General features: G+C 46.8%; 3 protein-coding genes across 6 annotated transcripts in view; 2 read left to right on the forward strand and 1 right to left on the reverse strand.

Annotated features, from left to right (window-relative positions):
* The window catches only part of LOC101141483 (histone H2A.V-like), a 152078-nt gene that overhangs the window by 76038 nt on the left and 59729 nt on the right, over positions 1-16311 (reverse strand). Inside the window, exon 2 of one of the 4 annotated variants that reach the window (XM_019011156.4) lies at positions 7783-8838. The exons of 2 other annotated variants lie outside the window; for them this stretch is intronic. In XM_019011156.4, coding sequence (XP_018866701.3) covers positions 8828-8838 — 11 coding nt within the window. In that variant the 3' untranslated portion in view covers positions 7783-8827. Of the gene's footprint in view, positions 1-7782; positions 8921-16311 lie in introns of those variants that run through there. One more of the 4 variants, XM_055364198.2, reaches the window with a different exon arrangement.
* On the forward strand, positions 4590-5108 carry LOC101140002 (non-histone chromosomal protein HMG-14-like). The gene has a single exon (XM_055364201.2). The coding sequence runs from the start codon at positions 4698-4700 to the stop codon at positions 4998-5000; it is 303 nt and encodes a 100-aa protein (XP_055220176.1). The 5' UTR covers positions 4590-4697; the 3' UTR covers positions 5001-5108.
* Positions 7433-16050, forward strand: LOC129527269 (putative uncharacterized protein UNQ6190/PRO20217). Its single transcript, XM_055364200.2, has 2 exons — positions 7433-7775; positions 15759-16050. The coding sequence occupies exons 1-2, from the start codon at positions 7433-7435 to the stop codon at positions 15791-15793; spliced, it is 378 nt and encodes a 125-aa protein (XP_055220175.1). The 3' UTR covers positions 15794-16050.

The following is a 16311-nucleotide window of genomic DNA, read 5'->3' on the forward strand; positions in this document are numbered from 1 at the left end:
CAGGTATTATGAAGGCTTTAAAACCCATACTCATAAAATGTAACAGAAAAATTCGTCTTTCAGGTTTACAGCCAACAAAATCTGTGATATCTCTTTTGTGAATGCTTTTAATGTTCTCTGCAGAGCAGTGAGCAGTAGACCCTGGTGCAAATGTGGGGTTGAGCAGCTCCCTGACTGATAAGCCAGACTTCAGGCTCATTCTGGAGTCTTCCAAGACCCCTGGGTTACAAGCAAAGTCAGGTTGATTGCATTTGGTTTGAAGTCAATTCTACAACCCAGGTGTTTGGGGCTTTCCTTTTGTATGGTTTGTTCTAGAAGGGTGGTAACCCTGTAATGACCAGCTACCTTCATGGGTTCTCTGTTTGAGGTCATCACGGAGACAACACAGAGTGTCCTTTGAGGCTCTTTTTGTGGTGTTCACTCTTTCTGTTTTTGTTTTTAAGAGACAGGGTCTCACTCTGTCACCCAGGCTGGAGTACAGTGCTATAATCATAGCTCATTTCAGCCTCAAACTCCTAGGCTCAAGAGCTCCTCCTGCCTCAGCCTCTTTAGTAGCTAGAAATACAAGTGTGTACCACCATACCCTGCTAAATTTTCTTTTGTGTGTGTGTGTGAAGACAGGGGTCTCACTGTGTTGCCCAGGCTGGTCTTGAACTACTGGGCTCAAGTGATCCTCCCTCTTCAGCCTCCCAAAGTGCTGGGATTACAAGCATGAGCCACAATGGCCAGCCTGTGGCATTCACTTTTCTCATCACTAGCTTTTGACCCCCAAATCACCCCCATTCTCAACCCTAACCCAAATTGCCTCGAAGAGCCTGGATCAACCCCTGGGGGAGTCAAAAGAGGCTGTCTCGTGTCCAGCTGGAGCTAGGTGCTGTGAGGCAGACAGATAGCAGAGGGTCCTCACTCTCAAGGGCTTTGTGCTGACACCCAGGCCCTGCCTCCCCTCTGCTTTCCCAGTTCCTGCCAGTCATGGCCTCCCAAACCTGCTGACTTCCTGTGTTCTCTGACTCAGTGAATGGCACCAACATCCCCTCACCTCCAAGTTACCAAGTCAGAAACCTGCAAGTCATCTTTGATTTCAATCAAACCACTTCCTGGTCCTCTTCAATCTGTTCACTCAGAGGTGCCGCAGGATGTAACGAGACGTGCACTATGCAGTTGTAAGGGCGATACCCTCTGGAGCTGGCAGCGGAAAAGGGCACGTTCCATTCCTTCCTATTTCCGTCATCTTAGCTCTAACCTCCATCTGCACCCTGGAAGAGAGCCAGCCTGGTCTGGAGGAGGGCAGTCCTGGCGCCTGCCTGAGTTTTGCCTCACCCACCCAGTATCCACAGAGTCATCTCTTGAAAAGTCATCTCTTACCACGTCACTCCCTGCTTCAAACCCTCCCTCCAGTGGATCCTATTGTCTTCAGGATAAGATCCTAACTCCCTGGCAAGGCTTGTAAGACACAAGAGGCTCAGCATGACTTGGCCCCTGCTTCCCTCTTCAACTTCAACTTAGGACTACACAACCACTATGGGAGACCTTATATTCCAGCCACGTGAGCATCAGGAGATTCTCAGACTCTCCCACATCATTACTCACCTTAGGGCCTTTGCATTAATTGTTTCCTCTGCCTAGGCCTCGACCACCCAGCTCCCACTCACCTCTGCCCTTACTTCATGGTTCATCTAAACTCCTATGCACCCCTCAGGACCCAGCTCACACATCACCTCCTCCAGGCTGTACTCCCTGACCAGAATTGCCTGCATCCTCTCTCTCCCCAACTTGAGTCTAGTCTGGCTTCTTCACCAAAGGGCCTGTAAGAACAAAAAGCAGATCGAATTCATAAGCTCAATAAATAGTTACTGCATGCCAGACGGGGGTCTCCCAGGCCCCCCGACTCCTCAAGCCCTCTGAATGGTTGAAGAACCTTCTGTTGCAACTCTTCCCCTAGAAAAGAATTTCTTTGCAGCATGCCCGCTTCAGGAAGCTCCCAGTGCTGCGTGAAATCTCATCAGCTCAGCACTGGCCTCTGCCCTTCCTCCTGGCCAGCCGCCCCCTTCGCCTCTCTGCTCTCAGCCCCATCAGCCTGGGCCCCCCTCAAGCTCAAGCCTCTCCAAGACTGTTTCTGTTGCTCTCTAATTGCTCAGTGGAGATACCATCTCTTCCTTTACCAACTGTTCCTGCACAGTAAACAGAAACCACCTGGCGAAGATCCAAAAACCAATCACCCTACAAAGTTACCACTGGCTCCTTGAAAGAAAATCGGACCTATGTCCTGCCCCAGGCTCTCTCTCCTAAGCTTTCCGACTCCTCAGCAAACCTGCTGCACTCTATTTCAAAAATATTTCCTGCTCCGTTCAAATTGCAAAGGGTGAACACATTTAATGAAGTCCGAGACGACCCATTTCCCCCAAGCATCCTACCATGTGTGTAGTAATGACAACACTTGGCCTCTTTATCAAACCCACCAGCTCCTATGCCTGCAGCCGGCAGCCTCTGCTTGCCCCAGGGGGAGTCCTCAGCAGAAGCTGCCCTGAGCAGATCAAATCTTCGGATATCATTCAGGTGTCCTGCTCAGTCTGTTCCTAACCAAGCCTGGGGCAGGAACCCTGGCACAGGTGGTGGTGTTCAGAGGGAGGAATGTGGGCCAGGAGCCTTGAATGGTCCCAAGGGCCTAGGATGATGCTAGGTGACACTGATCTGTTCCAACTAAGACTCTTACTCTTGGGAATCAGCTTAGTAGCTTCCAGTGACAGTCCCAGACTCTGGCACTGAGAGGAACTCAAGAAACCACTGAGTGCAGGGCTCACGGTGAGCACCTCTTTGCTAAACATGCCTCATATGGGGACAGGATGTCAGTAATGTGGTTGTGGTGGGGAAGAAAGATGTTGGCAAAGGGAGGTAGAAGGCCCTCTGCAGCCAGATGGACGTAAGCACCTCTCTGGTTCACCAATTTCTGCATTGAGCTTCTGTATACACCGATACCATTTTTGACTATTTACTGTGTGCCAGGAACTGTGCTAAGAGCTTTACACGCCTTAGTTCATGTCTTCCTCTAACCCACCCAGGTGGAAGGAATTAACTATGAACCCCAACCGACAAGGAAAGACATTGAGATTTAGGGCAGCTGTGACTCACTAGTATCATCGAGAGTCCACCAGGGCACTGGTGTGTCCGGAATTGGTGGGTTCTTGGTCTCACTGACTTCAAGAATGAAGCCGCGGACCTTAGCAGTGAGCGTTACAGTTCCTAAAGGCGGCGTGTCCGGAGTTTGTTCTTCTGTTGTTCGGATGTGTTCAGAGTTTTATTCCTTCTGGCGGCTTCGTGGTGTCACTGGCTTCAGGAGTGAAGCTGCAGACTTCGCGGTGGGTGTTACAGCTCTTAAGACGGCGCATCTGGAGTTGTTCGTTCCTCCAGGTGGGTTCACGGTCTCGCTGGCTTCAGGAGTGAACCTACACACCTTCGTGGTGAGTGTTACAGCTCATAAAGGCAATGTGGACCCAATGAGTGAGCATCAGCAAGATTTATTGTCAAGACCGAAACAAAGCCACTGCGGCCTCGGGCAGCCTGCTTTTATTCTCTTATCTGGCCCCACCCACTTCCTGCTGATTGGTCCATTTTACAGAGAGCTGATTGGTCCCTTTTGACAGGGTGCTGATTGCTGCCTTTACAATCCTTGAGCTAGACACAAAAGTGCTCCACCTCCCCACTAAATCAGCTAGATACAGAGTGTGACTGGTGCATTCACAAACCCTGAGCTAGACACAGGGTGCTGATTGGTGTGTTTACAAACCTTTAGCTAGATACAGAAGGCCAACTGGTGTATTTACAATCCCTTAGCTAGACATAAAGATTCTACAAGTCCCCACCAGACTCAGGAGCCCAGCTGGCTTCACCCCATGGATCCCGCACCGGGGAGGCAGGTGCAGCTGCCTGCCAGTCCCCCTCCGTGCACCCGCACTCCTCAGCCCTTGGGTGATCGATGTGACTGGGCACCTTGGAGCAGGGGGCGGTGCTCGTCGGGGAGGCTCGGGCCGGGCACAGGAGCCTACCGCAGGGAGGGGAGGCTCAGGCTTGGCGGGCTGCAGGTCCCAAGCCCTGCCCCGCGGGGAGGCAGCTAAGGCCCGGCGAGAAGTCGAGCACAGCAGCTGCTGGCCCAGGTGCTAAGCCCTTCACTGCCTGGGGCTTGTGGGCTGGCCGGCCGATCCGAGTGCGGAGCCTGCGGAGCCCACGCCCACCCGGAACTCGCGCTGGCCCGCAAGCGCCGAGCGCAGCCCGGGTTCCTGCCTGCGCCTCTCCCTCCACACCTCCCTGCAAGCTGAGGGAGCCGGCTCCGGCCTTGGCTAGTCCAGAAAGCGGCTCCCACAGTGCAGCGGCGGGCTGAAGGGCTCCTCAAGTGCCGCCAAAGTGGGAGCCCAGGCAGAGGAGGTGCCGAGAGCGAGCAAGGGCTGCAAGAGCTGCCAGCATGCTGTCACCTCTCACTGGCATTCTCCCTCAGGCCCGTCACACACCAGATACCACGCTCGTAACCACTGGGCCACGCTGCACAGGCTCCTGACTAGGGAGCTAAACAATAAATAAATGTGGCCTAGCTCAGCAGCTCGGGCGGCGGGAGGAGCGGCAGCGGCAAGGCAGCCCAGTTTCGCGAAGGCTCTCGGCGCGCCGCGGCCCGCAGGCACCCGGCACGCGCCTTCCCCGCCGCCAGGATGCCCAAGAGGAAGGTCAGCTCCGCCGAAGGCGCCGCCAAGGAAGAGTCCAAGAGGAGATCGGCGCGGTTGTCAGCTAAACCTCCTGCGAAAGTGGAAGCGAAGCCGAAAAAGGCAGCAGCGAAGGATGAATCTTCAGACAAAAAAGTGCAAACAAAAGGGAAAAGGGGAGCAAAGGGAAAACAGGCCGAAGTGGCTAACCAAGAAACTAAAGAAGATTTACCTGCAGAAAACGGGGAAACGAAAACTGAGGAGAGTCCGGCCTCTGATGAAGCAGGAGAGAAAGAAGCCAAGTCTGATTAATAACCATATACCATGTCTCATCAGTGGTCCCTGTTTCCCTTCTTGTACAATCCAGAGGAAAATTTTTATCAACTATTTTGTAAATGCAAGTTTTTTAGTAGCTCTAGAAACATTTTTAAGAAGGAGGGAATCCCAGCTCATCCCATTTTTTAAGTGTAAATGCTTTTTTTTAAGAGGTGAAATCATTTGCTGGTTGTTTATTTTTTGGTACAACCAGAAAATAGTGTGGGATATTGAATTATGGGAGGCTCTGTCTCGGGTGTCAGCTCAACATTCCATAGATGGGGGGTTAGTTTTTATATCCTATAATACAAAGCATATTAAGTGGCAATATGGAGTCAGTCCTGCATTTAATGTCTTGAACATTTTAAATTACTTCTATTACCAAGTTGTTTTTTAGTAGAATTGTTTCCTAAAGAAAACCACTCTTTGATCATGGCTCTCTCTGTCAGAATTGTGTGTACTCTGTAACATCTTTGGTTGTGGTAGTCCTGTTTTCCTAATAACTTACTGTGCTGTGAAAGATTACAAATTTGAACATGTAGTGTACGTGCTATTGAGTTGTGAACTGGTGGGCCGTATGTAACAGCTGACCAACATGTGAAGATACTGGTACTTGATAGCCTCTTAAGGAAAATTTGCTTCCAAATTTTAAGCTGGAAAGTCACTGGAATAATTTTAAAAAAGAATTACATGGCTTTTTAGAATTTCGTTACATATGTTAAGATTTGTGTACAAATTGAAATGTCTGTACTGATCCTCAACCAATAAAATCTCAATTATGAAAAAAATAAAAAAAATGTGGCCTAAACAATAAATAAATAAATAAATACCAATTTCTCCAGGAAATGCACATCAAACCCCACCACAATCACTTCATACCCATTAGGATGGCTCTAATTTTTTTTTAATCAGAAAATAAAAAATGTCAACAAGGATGTGGAGAAATTAAAACCCTTGTGTACTGCTATGGGAAAAAGTATGGTGATTCCTCAAAAAATTAAACATAAATTCCACTTCTGAGTATATGCCTGAAATAATTAAAAGCAGGGACTCAGATTTTTAAATGTTTATTTTTTTAAAAAAAATTATTTATTTTTAATTTCAATAGTTTTTGAAATAGCCAAAAGGTGGAAGCAACCCAAATATCCTTAAACAGATTAACGGATTTTTAAAATGTGGTCTAAGCAAGTGGATAAAGAAAATGTAGCATATATACACCATGGAACACTACTCAGCCATAAAAAGGAACGAAATAATGTCTTTTGCAGCAACTTGGATGGAGCTGGAGGCCATTATTCGAAGTGAAGTAACTCAGGAATGGAAAACCAAATACCATAAGTTCTCACTTATAAGTGGGAGGTAAGCTATGAGTAGGCAAAGGCATAAGAGTGATGTAATGGACTCTGGGGACTTGCAGGGGAAGGCTGGTCGGGGGGTGAGGTATAAAAGACTACACATTGGGTACAGCATACACTGCTTCAGTAACAGGTGCACTAAAATCTCAGAAATCAAGGCTGAAGAATGTATCCACATGGCTGGGCACGGTGGCTCACTCCTGTAATCCTAGCACTTTGGGAGGCAGAGGCAGTCGGATCACCTGAGGTCAGGAGTTCAAGACCTGCCTGGCCAACGTGGTGAAGCCCCGTCTCTACTAAAAATAAAAAAATTAGCTGGGCGTGGTGCCAGGTGCGTGTAGTCCCAGCTACTCGGGAGACTGAGGCAGGAGGATCGCTTGAACCCAGGAGGGGAAGATTGCAGTGAGCCGAGATCCTGCCACTGCACTCCAGCCTGGGCGACAGAGCAAGACTCTACCCCCCAAAAAAAAATGTATCCACACAACCGAACGCCACCTGTACCCCAAAAACTATTGAAATAAAAAATATTTTTTTAAAAAAAAGGAAGAAAGATATGTGGTCTATACGTAAAAGTGGCAAGATGTGGTGATACACACACACACACACACACACGAATATGATTCAGGCTTATTAAAAGGCAGGCAATTCTGGCACAGGCTACAGCAGGAATGAGCCTTGAGGCCATGATGCTAAGTGAAGTCAGTCCATCACAAAAGGACAAACGGGACTGTGGCATTCCGCTTCTATGGGGTGCGGAGAGTGGTTAGATTCCTCCAGACAGAAAGAGCACGCTTGGCTGCCAGGGCCGGGGAGAGCGGGGAGAGGGGAGCGGGAGTTATCATTTCATGGACGCGGAGTTTCGTCCCCTTTGATGAAGCGTTCTGGAGATGGACAGTGGCGACACTCGCCCATATACGCAACGGCCGAGTGCACTCCATGCCACCGAACTGGTTAAGATGGTGAATTTTCTGTTATGTGTATTCAACCACAATTTTTTAAGCCACTTTCTCCATTCTTTCATTGAGAACTCTGGGGGATCAAAGAAGAACGCCAGCTGCGGTGGACCGCTGAGGAATGGCCGGAGTCCGGGCGGGAGCGCCGCTTCCCCTCGCCCTCCGCCTCTCCCTTCCCGCGGCCCCTGGAGGCCGAGACCCATCCGCGTCCCGCGCGCGCTTTCCTCAGAGGCTCGGCCGGGCGCCCTGCTTCGAAGTGGGCCTGAGGGAGCCTCCGCCTCCGCCGCTGCTTTCTTCCCCTTCGTTCTCCAGCGGCTCCTCCAGGCCGCTCCAGAGACCCCGAGGACCCAAGGACGGTGCCGGGCGGAAAGTCTGTGCGAAGCTGGTGAAAAGGTTGCCCGGAGAGAGCGGAAGCTGTGAGGATGGGCAAAGCGCCCCTGCCCAGCCGCCCCGCCGCAGAACCGGTACACGCGCCTGCCCGCCTCGGGCGCCCCTTTGGCGCTGAGCTTTTCGCGCGGGGCGCGCATCCCTCTCCACTCCGGCTCTCTGGCGCCATCTTGTGTAGCTTTCTTAAACAGCCACAAAATGCGGATCTTTTAGGTCTCTAGTAACCTGATTTTTCAAGTACAAAAATAGTTTTCGATGTCTTATTGAAGAAAACATTTTCTTCTCTACAAGAAAGCAAAGTCTACCCATTGTTCTAGCACATAATGAGCAAGGCTTTGTTTCCTGAACATATTCGTAAATACTTCAAGGATAATCTTAAGTATAGAAGTTGATTTTAGTCTAAAGTCTTGCCTTTTAGAAACGACTTGGGAGACAGAAAGAAAGAAAAATGAATGTTTAAAATTTTATCAGAGCCAGACGAGGAGCAGGATAAGCCAAATATATTATAAACTCGTTTATATAAACCCTGCTATCTTGACTCAACAAGTAAGGTGCAAGTAGGCACAATTTAAACAACCACAAGTAGAATTAATATAACTGCAAGTCTAGTCAATTAATACAAAGGCACATGCAGTCCAGGGACCCCTGCCCCATGATGCTAACAACTGAATCCACACTCACAGATCTGCTGATCTATGGGGTGGGCTGTGTTGCTAAAACCAAAATTGACATCTCAAAGAGGGAGCAAATGAACACGCAATTGTGAAGAAAAATTAATCATTGGTTAATCTAGCAAAAGTGCTTCCTCTAGTAAATGCAGTATCTGAATGTCAAGTACCAACTCAGAAGTTGAGACAAGCCTTTCTAATTCTCATGGAATTACAAACAAATCTTTTTTTATTCCACAAAGAAATAAAGAAATACTAAGTGCTTCCAGCAAGTTACACAGGGGAAAGGGAAAAAAAAAAGCCACTTTGGAGCTACAGTCCCACTTCTAGTTATTAGAGTCTTTGAGAGGGCTTTACGTTATCCGCTCTGCTCACAGGAGGCCTTAAGCTGCAGGGAGATTCATGGGACTCAGACGCAGGCTGTGTTCTTGAGATCCAGCCAGGCTTTCCACCGACTCACTTCACTTAGAGTCTGCAGAGTTCAAACAGAACAAAGAAGTAATAGGATCCTGTGGCAGGGAAGGAAGCTGGAGCCTTCCACACTTGGGGCCAAGCTGTAAGCCAAAAGATTAAGTTATAAAAGCAGATTCTTACAACTTGAAGTAGAGAAAGTCTCAATAAGGAAGACACAAACCCAGGAGTTGGAGGCTGCGGTGAGCTATGATCACATCACTGCATTCCAGCCTCGGCGATAGAGTGAGACCCCGTGTGTAAAAATAATAAAAAATAAAATATGGTAAAATATCGATTTTTTTTTTTTTTAAAAGAAAGACACAGCACTTCCCCAGCAAGAAGGAAGGCCTATGGATGACACTTTTTTTTAAAGTCACGTTTCCCAAAAATGCAAGGGTATCATCGCTGCAGTAAAAGGAGTCAGGCTCTGAGGTCGGAGAGCCTGGTGTGACTTGAGACAGCTTCAGCAGCAGTTCTGGGCCCCAGGACTCTCAGCTCCTCCTCAAGGTTAATAATTCCTGCCTCAGAGGACTAAAAGGAACAAAAGTGTAGCATCCCTAGGACAGAGTCTGGCCCAAGCAGGTGCTCAGTATATAGCAGGTGCCATTCCAGCAATGGTGATGATAATGACAGCCCTACCATTACTGAAGCAAACCTGCCACCCTCTCCTAACTGGCATTCGCATTCACTTACTAACAATAACTAACACTCGTTGGGTACTTACTATGTGCTGGGCGCTGTGCATCAAATTATTTCACTTAACCTGTGGGGCACTTAAATGTAGCCACAGCTAATACCCCCACTTTACAGATAACAAAACAGGTTCAGAGAGGTTAGATAATGTATTAGTCAGCATAGGCTAACTACTGCAACAAACAACCCCCAAAACCTCATGGCTCAACACAAAGTTTACATCTCCCCCATATCCTGGTGGCAGGAGCATGAGAGGAAGGACTCACTCTAGGGTCACTCAGGGAGCCAGGCCCCTTCCATATTGTGACTCCTCCACTGCCTGCCCCTGTGTCTGCTGCTGGATGCCCTGCTTCTAGCTACAGCTGAAGGAGAAGAGACTAAGAAAATCCAGAGCTCTTACCCACCTCGGCCAGAAGTGGCATGTGGCACTTCTGCTCAGAGCCTGCCAGCTTAGTCTGTTGGCCCCACGTAGTGTAAGGGGCAGGGAAATAGTCTATTGGTATTCCCAGGAAGAAGAGAACAGAAATGGAGATTGGTGTGCAACAATCGTTTCTACAACAATGAACTTGCTTGAGATCACATGGCCAGTAAAAATGGAAGTGAGATATGAACCCAAGCAGTCTGAGTTCACACCCTGACCTCCTAACCATGGAGCTACACTATCACCTAAGGAACTGTGGAGGTTTTTGAACAGAACCCCAAAATTCTTTACCATTCTTCTAATCAAGAGGTGGGTCAGTGTTGAATCTGGGCTTTGTTAGTCTTTGACCAGTAGAATACATCAGAAATTACCACTATGACCATGTCCAAGGTCTTAAGATGCTGGCAGCTTCTACTTCCTATCTCTTGGGACACTCACTTTTGGAGCCCAGCTGCCATGCTGTGAGGAAGCCCAAGCTAGTCTATGCTGAGAAACCACATGGAATGGCCACCTATATTTGTTCCAGCTGGCAGACAAGGAGGGGTCCCAGCCATCACCCAGGACCAGCCACCAGACATGCAAGTGAAGATGCTTCCAGATGATTCCAGGCCCAAGAAATCAAGTCATCCTCAGCTCCTGAGTCTTCCCAGCTGAAGCTCAGACATCATGGAGCAAAGACAACTCATCATGGCTGTGCTCTGTCTCAATTCCTCCACTCATTTCTAAAGATCCTAGGTCCTGTGGATCCTACTTTCTCATATCTCAGCTGTGCCCCAGATTCATTATTCAATTTGTGCCCAAGATATTTAAGATTCCTGGTGTAAAGTACATTTGAAAATGTACATTTGTGGGCCGGGCTCACGCCTATAATCCCAGCACTTTGGGAGGCTGAGGTAGGCGGATCACCTGAGGTCAGGAGTTCAAGACCAGCCTGGGCAACATGGTGAAACCCTGTCTATACTAAAAATACAAAAATTAGCTGGGTTTGGTGGCATGCACCTGTAGTCCCAGCTACTCGGGAGGCTAAGGCAGGAGAATTGCTTACACCCGGGAGGCGGAGGTTGCAGTGAGCCGAGATCGCGCCATTGCACTCCAGCCTGGGCAACAAGAGCAAAACTCCGTCTCAAAAAAAAAAAAAAAAAAAAGAAAAGAAAAATCGACATTTGTGGTCCCATTAAACACCACAAAGTTTAACTCTTTTGGAAATATAGTTCACAATTAAAACAAAAGTCATTCTAGTGTACCCTGCTAAATTAAACAATTTAGTATATCTCTTTGGTGAGATCAGACTTCTGCAAACCTCACACCAGAAAACAGGTTTAACAATTTTTCATAATAAGACAATACACTTGGGACTTGAGGGTGGACAAAGCATAAGTAAGCTTAGAAAATGATAATGAACATAAGAAAATAATTATGCTCTGTCTTTAAACATGGTGAAACCATCTCATTAAGCCTAAATTAATTTAAAGGTCAACAATGCATAATTTATGTGGGCTCATAAAATGCATTATGTAAATGATGATTAAACCAATATCCTCTTTTTTCCTTATCTCTGTCCTATTAACTCTAGAAACGCTAGAACGCTGGTATATGCTATGTGATAGTAACAAATTTGAAAGATACCATGTTTTCCTGACATTATTTCTCTTTTTTTTTTTTTTTTTTTTTGAGATGGAGTATCGCTCTGTCGCCTAGGCTGGAGTGCAGTGGCGCGATCTTGGCTCACTGCAACCTCCTCCTCCCAGGTTCAAGCAATTCTCCTGCCTCAGCCTCCCAAGTAGCTGTGATTACAGGCAGCCGCCAGCATGCCCAGCTAATTTTTGAATTTTTAGTAGAGATGGGGTTTTACCATGTTGACCAGGCTGGTCTCAAACTCCTGACCTCAAGTGATTCACCCACCTCGGCCTCCCAAAGTGCTAAAATTACAGGCATGAGCCAACGCGCCCGGCCTCCTGAAGTTACTTCTGATAAAAATAAATGCCACAGACACCAAATTCACTGACATTTTAGCAAATTCCACAGTATGGGGTCCCAGGAGATCAGCGCTGCAAGGGAGGAGCTTTAGGAAAGACTACAGAAATGAAGTAAAATAGCCCAAGACAAAATATGCCAGTTTCACAATGTGGTTGGGAGCTGTCCCATATGACTGGGACATACGTTTTCAGTACTAAGGAGCTGAGCCAATGTGAGTCCCTGTGGAGAAAGATGCCCTGATTCATTCAACATTCATCTGTTCCAGGCCCTGAGAATACAGATGCAGAAAAAAAACAAACAAAAATCCCTGCCTACTACCCAACTCGGGCCAAGCAGAATGGCTTTTGCAAACACAGATAGCGAAAAGGGCCCTCAATGGAGTGAGAACCCAAGAATACACCATCGACATTCCCAAGCACATCCAGGAAGTGGGTTTCAAGAAGCATGCTCCTGAGGACACTCAAAAGCCTCTGGAAATTTGCCATGAAGGCGATGGGGACTCCAGAAGTGCGCATTGATACCAGGCTCAACAAAACTGTCTGAGCTAAAGGAATAAGCAACGTCCTATGCTGTATCCATGTGTAGTTGTCCAGAAAACATAATCAGAATGAAGATTCACCAAACAAGCTCTATACTTCAGTTACCTATACCTATTACCACTTTCAAATACCTACTGATAGTCAACGTGGATGACAACTAACCATTGATCATCAAATACATCAAATAAAGTTATAAAACTGCAACAACAAAAAAATCCCTGCCTTCATGGAACTTAACATCCTTATGAGGAAAGACAGTTAATTAACAAGTTGGTTATAAACACTATGGAGATAAAATCAATCAGGGAAGATGGAAACAGATCGTAAGCGATTTACAATTTCAAATAGGGTGAGGAAAGCCTGTTCCAGGAACAGAGAACAGAAAGAGAAAAGGCCTTGATGCAAGTGCAAAGAATAGCAAGAAGGTCAGTTTGACAAGAACAGAATGATTAAAACGAAAAATAATAAGAGAGAAAAAAGGTAGAGTGAGGGTGAGGGATACATTGGAAGGCAGTGTAGCTGATTGCAAGGTGTTATGGACTGAAAGTTTGTGTCCCCTCCGAAATTCACATATTGAAATCCTAACCCCTAAGGTGATAGTATTAGAAAGTGGGGCCTTTTGGAGGTGATTAGGTCATCAGGGTGGAGCCCTAGTGATGGGATTAGTGCCTTTCTAAGAAGAGACATGAGAGCTTCCTGGCGTCTTTCACCCTGTTCTCCACCATGTGAGGATACAATGAGAAGACAGCCATTTGCAAAGCAGGACTCAGGCCCTCACCAGACATCAGATCTGCTGGCACCTTGCTCTTGGACTTCCAGGCTCCAGAACTGTGAGAAATACATGTCTGTTGTCTATGCTACCTAGTCTGTGGCATATTTGTTACAGCAGCTCGAACTGACTAGGACACAAATATTTAGGATTGTAAGGGAGACTGTAGTCAGTGGTGGATTATAAGGAAAGGAATACATTATCAGACTTCATAGTCTAACAGAATTACTCTGGCTTCTAGAGTGAGAATAGGCTGTAGGGGGCAAGAGTACAAGACGACATATATTAGTCCATTCTCACACTGCTATAAATACCTGAGATTCTGTAATTTATAAAGACAAGAGGTTTACTTGAGTCACAGTTCCGCAGGCTGTACAAAAAGCATGGCTGAGGAGGCCTCAGGAAACTCACAATCATGGCAGAAGGCAAAGGGGAAGCAGGCGCGTCTTATGTGGCTGAAGCAGGAGGAAGAGAGAGAGCGGGGGAGTGCTACATACTTTTAAACAAGCAGATCTCATGAGAACAAAACAGCACCACAAAAACAGCACCAAAGGGGGATATCTGCCCCCATAATCCAGTCACCTCCCACCAAGCCCCATCTCCAACGCTCCAACAATTCAACATGAGATTTGGGTGGGGACACAAATCCAAACCATATCAGCATATTTCAAAAATATAAGCAGAATATAATAATAATGGGCCGGGTACAGTGGCTCATGCCTGTAATCCCAGGACTTTGGGAGGCCAAGGCAGGTGGATCACTTGTGGTCGGGAGTTCGAGACCAGCCTGGCCAGCATAGCGAAACCCCATCTCTGCTAAAAATACAAAAAATTAGCTGGGCATAGTGGCTCACGCCTATAATCCCAACTACTCAGGAGTCTGAGAGGAGAATCGCTTGAACCCAGGAGGTGAATGTTGCAGTGAGCCAAGATCGCGCCACTGAACTGGGGACAGGGTGAGACTCCACCTCAAAAATAAAGAAATAAATAAATAGTAATAATGGCTTAGTAATAGCAAAGCCACTTACATCAGACTATTCCTCCTGATGATCACAATTATAAACTCTGGACAAAATACAAAATACAGCTGTTTAAAGACACTAGAGAGTGACCAACAGTAGGCAGAAAAAGAAGGGGACTTGACATTGAAAAAAAAGTGAATCACACCAAGTGAGGCCGACAAACATATACGTGGCTCTTGCCCTCAGGACATGCCCTAGTTTGTCTAGCATGGCAGATAGGGTCAAGCAGAGAGCCTGTAGTTGTGTTGGTGTGTGGAGTCAGAAGGGACTTGCCCAAGCAACTGGTTACTGAATGGAGGATTCACAGAATTCTATAGATGGGAAGAAGTCAGGAAGGGGAGTAACTTAACATCTCCGTATAATCACCCCTTGTATTGCTGGCTGACCCCTGAACTGCATGTGTGCAGATCAAAACTACAAAGCGCCCAAGGTTCAAAACAGCTGGAAGAAAAAAAGAGCTGACCTGAGATTTCAGCACATGCCCACTACAGGGAAGACAGAGTTCAGAGATCAAGTCACTCAAGTTAAAGAAACTTGGCAAAAAAAATACAGGCCTCCCATTAAAATCCCAGAGAGACCACTCTTTTTTTTTTTTCCTAAATTATTCTCCCAAATGTTTGTTTGCTTGTTTTGTTTGTTTTTCTTTTGTTTTTTTGTAAACAGGGTCTCTGTCACCCCGGCTGGAGTGCAATGGCGAGATCTTGGCTCACTACAACCTCCACCTCCCGAGTTCAAGCAATTCTCGTGCCTCGGCCTCCTGAGAAGCTGGTACTACAGGCGCATGCCACCATGCCCAGCTAATTTTTTGTATTTTTAGTAGAGACAGGGTTTCATTAAGTTGGCCAGGCTGGTCTCGAACTCCTGACCTTGTGATCCGCCTACCTCGGCCTCCCAAAGTGCTGGGATTACACATATGAACCACCGCACCTGGCCTAAAACATTATTTTTAAGAACCGAGTTGCTAGTATTTGTAATTGTTGAAGACAAATTAATCATCAGTAACAGATTATCTGTCATCAAGTTTCATTTTACAATTATTTATCTAAGACCTTATTTCCTCCTGTGTTCACTTTGCTTAAAAATAAATACATGCAGTATATTTTCATTATATACAAATTGCAAAGAAAAGTATTCTAAGGATATTGATAACAATAATAGTTGACATTTACTGGGGGCTTATGTGCCAGGCAGCACGCAAGCATTTTCGAAGAATTAGTTCATTTAACCTTCATAATAGCCCTATGAGGTAGATGTTAGGATAACTTTCAGTAGGAACTTGGTGGGAATTCTAGGCCACCCCACTCAGTCCTGTGGGTCTGGAGCCTTAGCTGCTTCAATGTAATGCAGTGTTCAACTCTGCATCAGTCTGCCTTGGGAATATTACAGATTTTATAATATTCTCTCTCGTCATCTACTAAAGAAAGCCACCTAGTGAAAAAGTCTTAAAAAGACTTTTACTTTGTCACTAAATGCTATCTACAATCTTTGCAATTCTGAGTATTTGATCTCTGTTTCTAGACATGAGCTATGAAACCAAGTACCAAGATATCTAGACAAGCCCAACTCCAACGTATCACAAGACGCTTGGGACTTGCAAAAAAGGAAGCTTGGAGAATCAACATGATTGGGTGAGGCAGCTATCTTCAGCTTTAATTTGGGACAATTACGCAGGGTCATCCCAGCTCCAGAACTAACTCTCCGTGGAATCAGCAGAGGCCTTCACTGAGACTGCTGCAGTTCAAATTCTCCCTCTGGCCAACCCCACAGGTGTTAATTCCAAGAGCACTCCCCAGTAAACCTCTGCATGCAAATATCTGTCTCAGAGCCTGCTTCCCAGGGCACCTGATCTGAAATAGTGACTACCAGCCAGAGTATCCCCTGTCTTCTTCTTCTTCCTTTTGTGTGTGTGTGTGTCTGTGTGTGTGTGTGTGAGACGAAGTTTTGCTTTTGTCGCCCAGGCTGGAGTGCAATGGTGCCATCTCGGCTCACTGCAACCTCCTCCTCCTGGGTTCAAGCGATTCTCCTGCCTCAACCTCCCGAGTAGCTGGGATTACAGGCATGCGCCATGACA

Source organism: Gorilla gorilla, chromosome 16 (genome assembly GCF_029281585.2).
Source record: "Gorilla gorilla gorilla isolate KB3781 chromosome 16, NHGRI_mGorGor1-v2.1_pri, whole genome shotgun sequence".
Classification (NCBI taxonomy): Eukaryota; Metazoa; Chordata; class Mammalia; order Primates; family Hominidae; genus Gorilla; species Gorilla gorilla.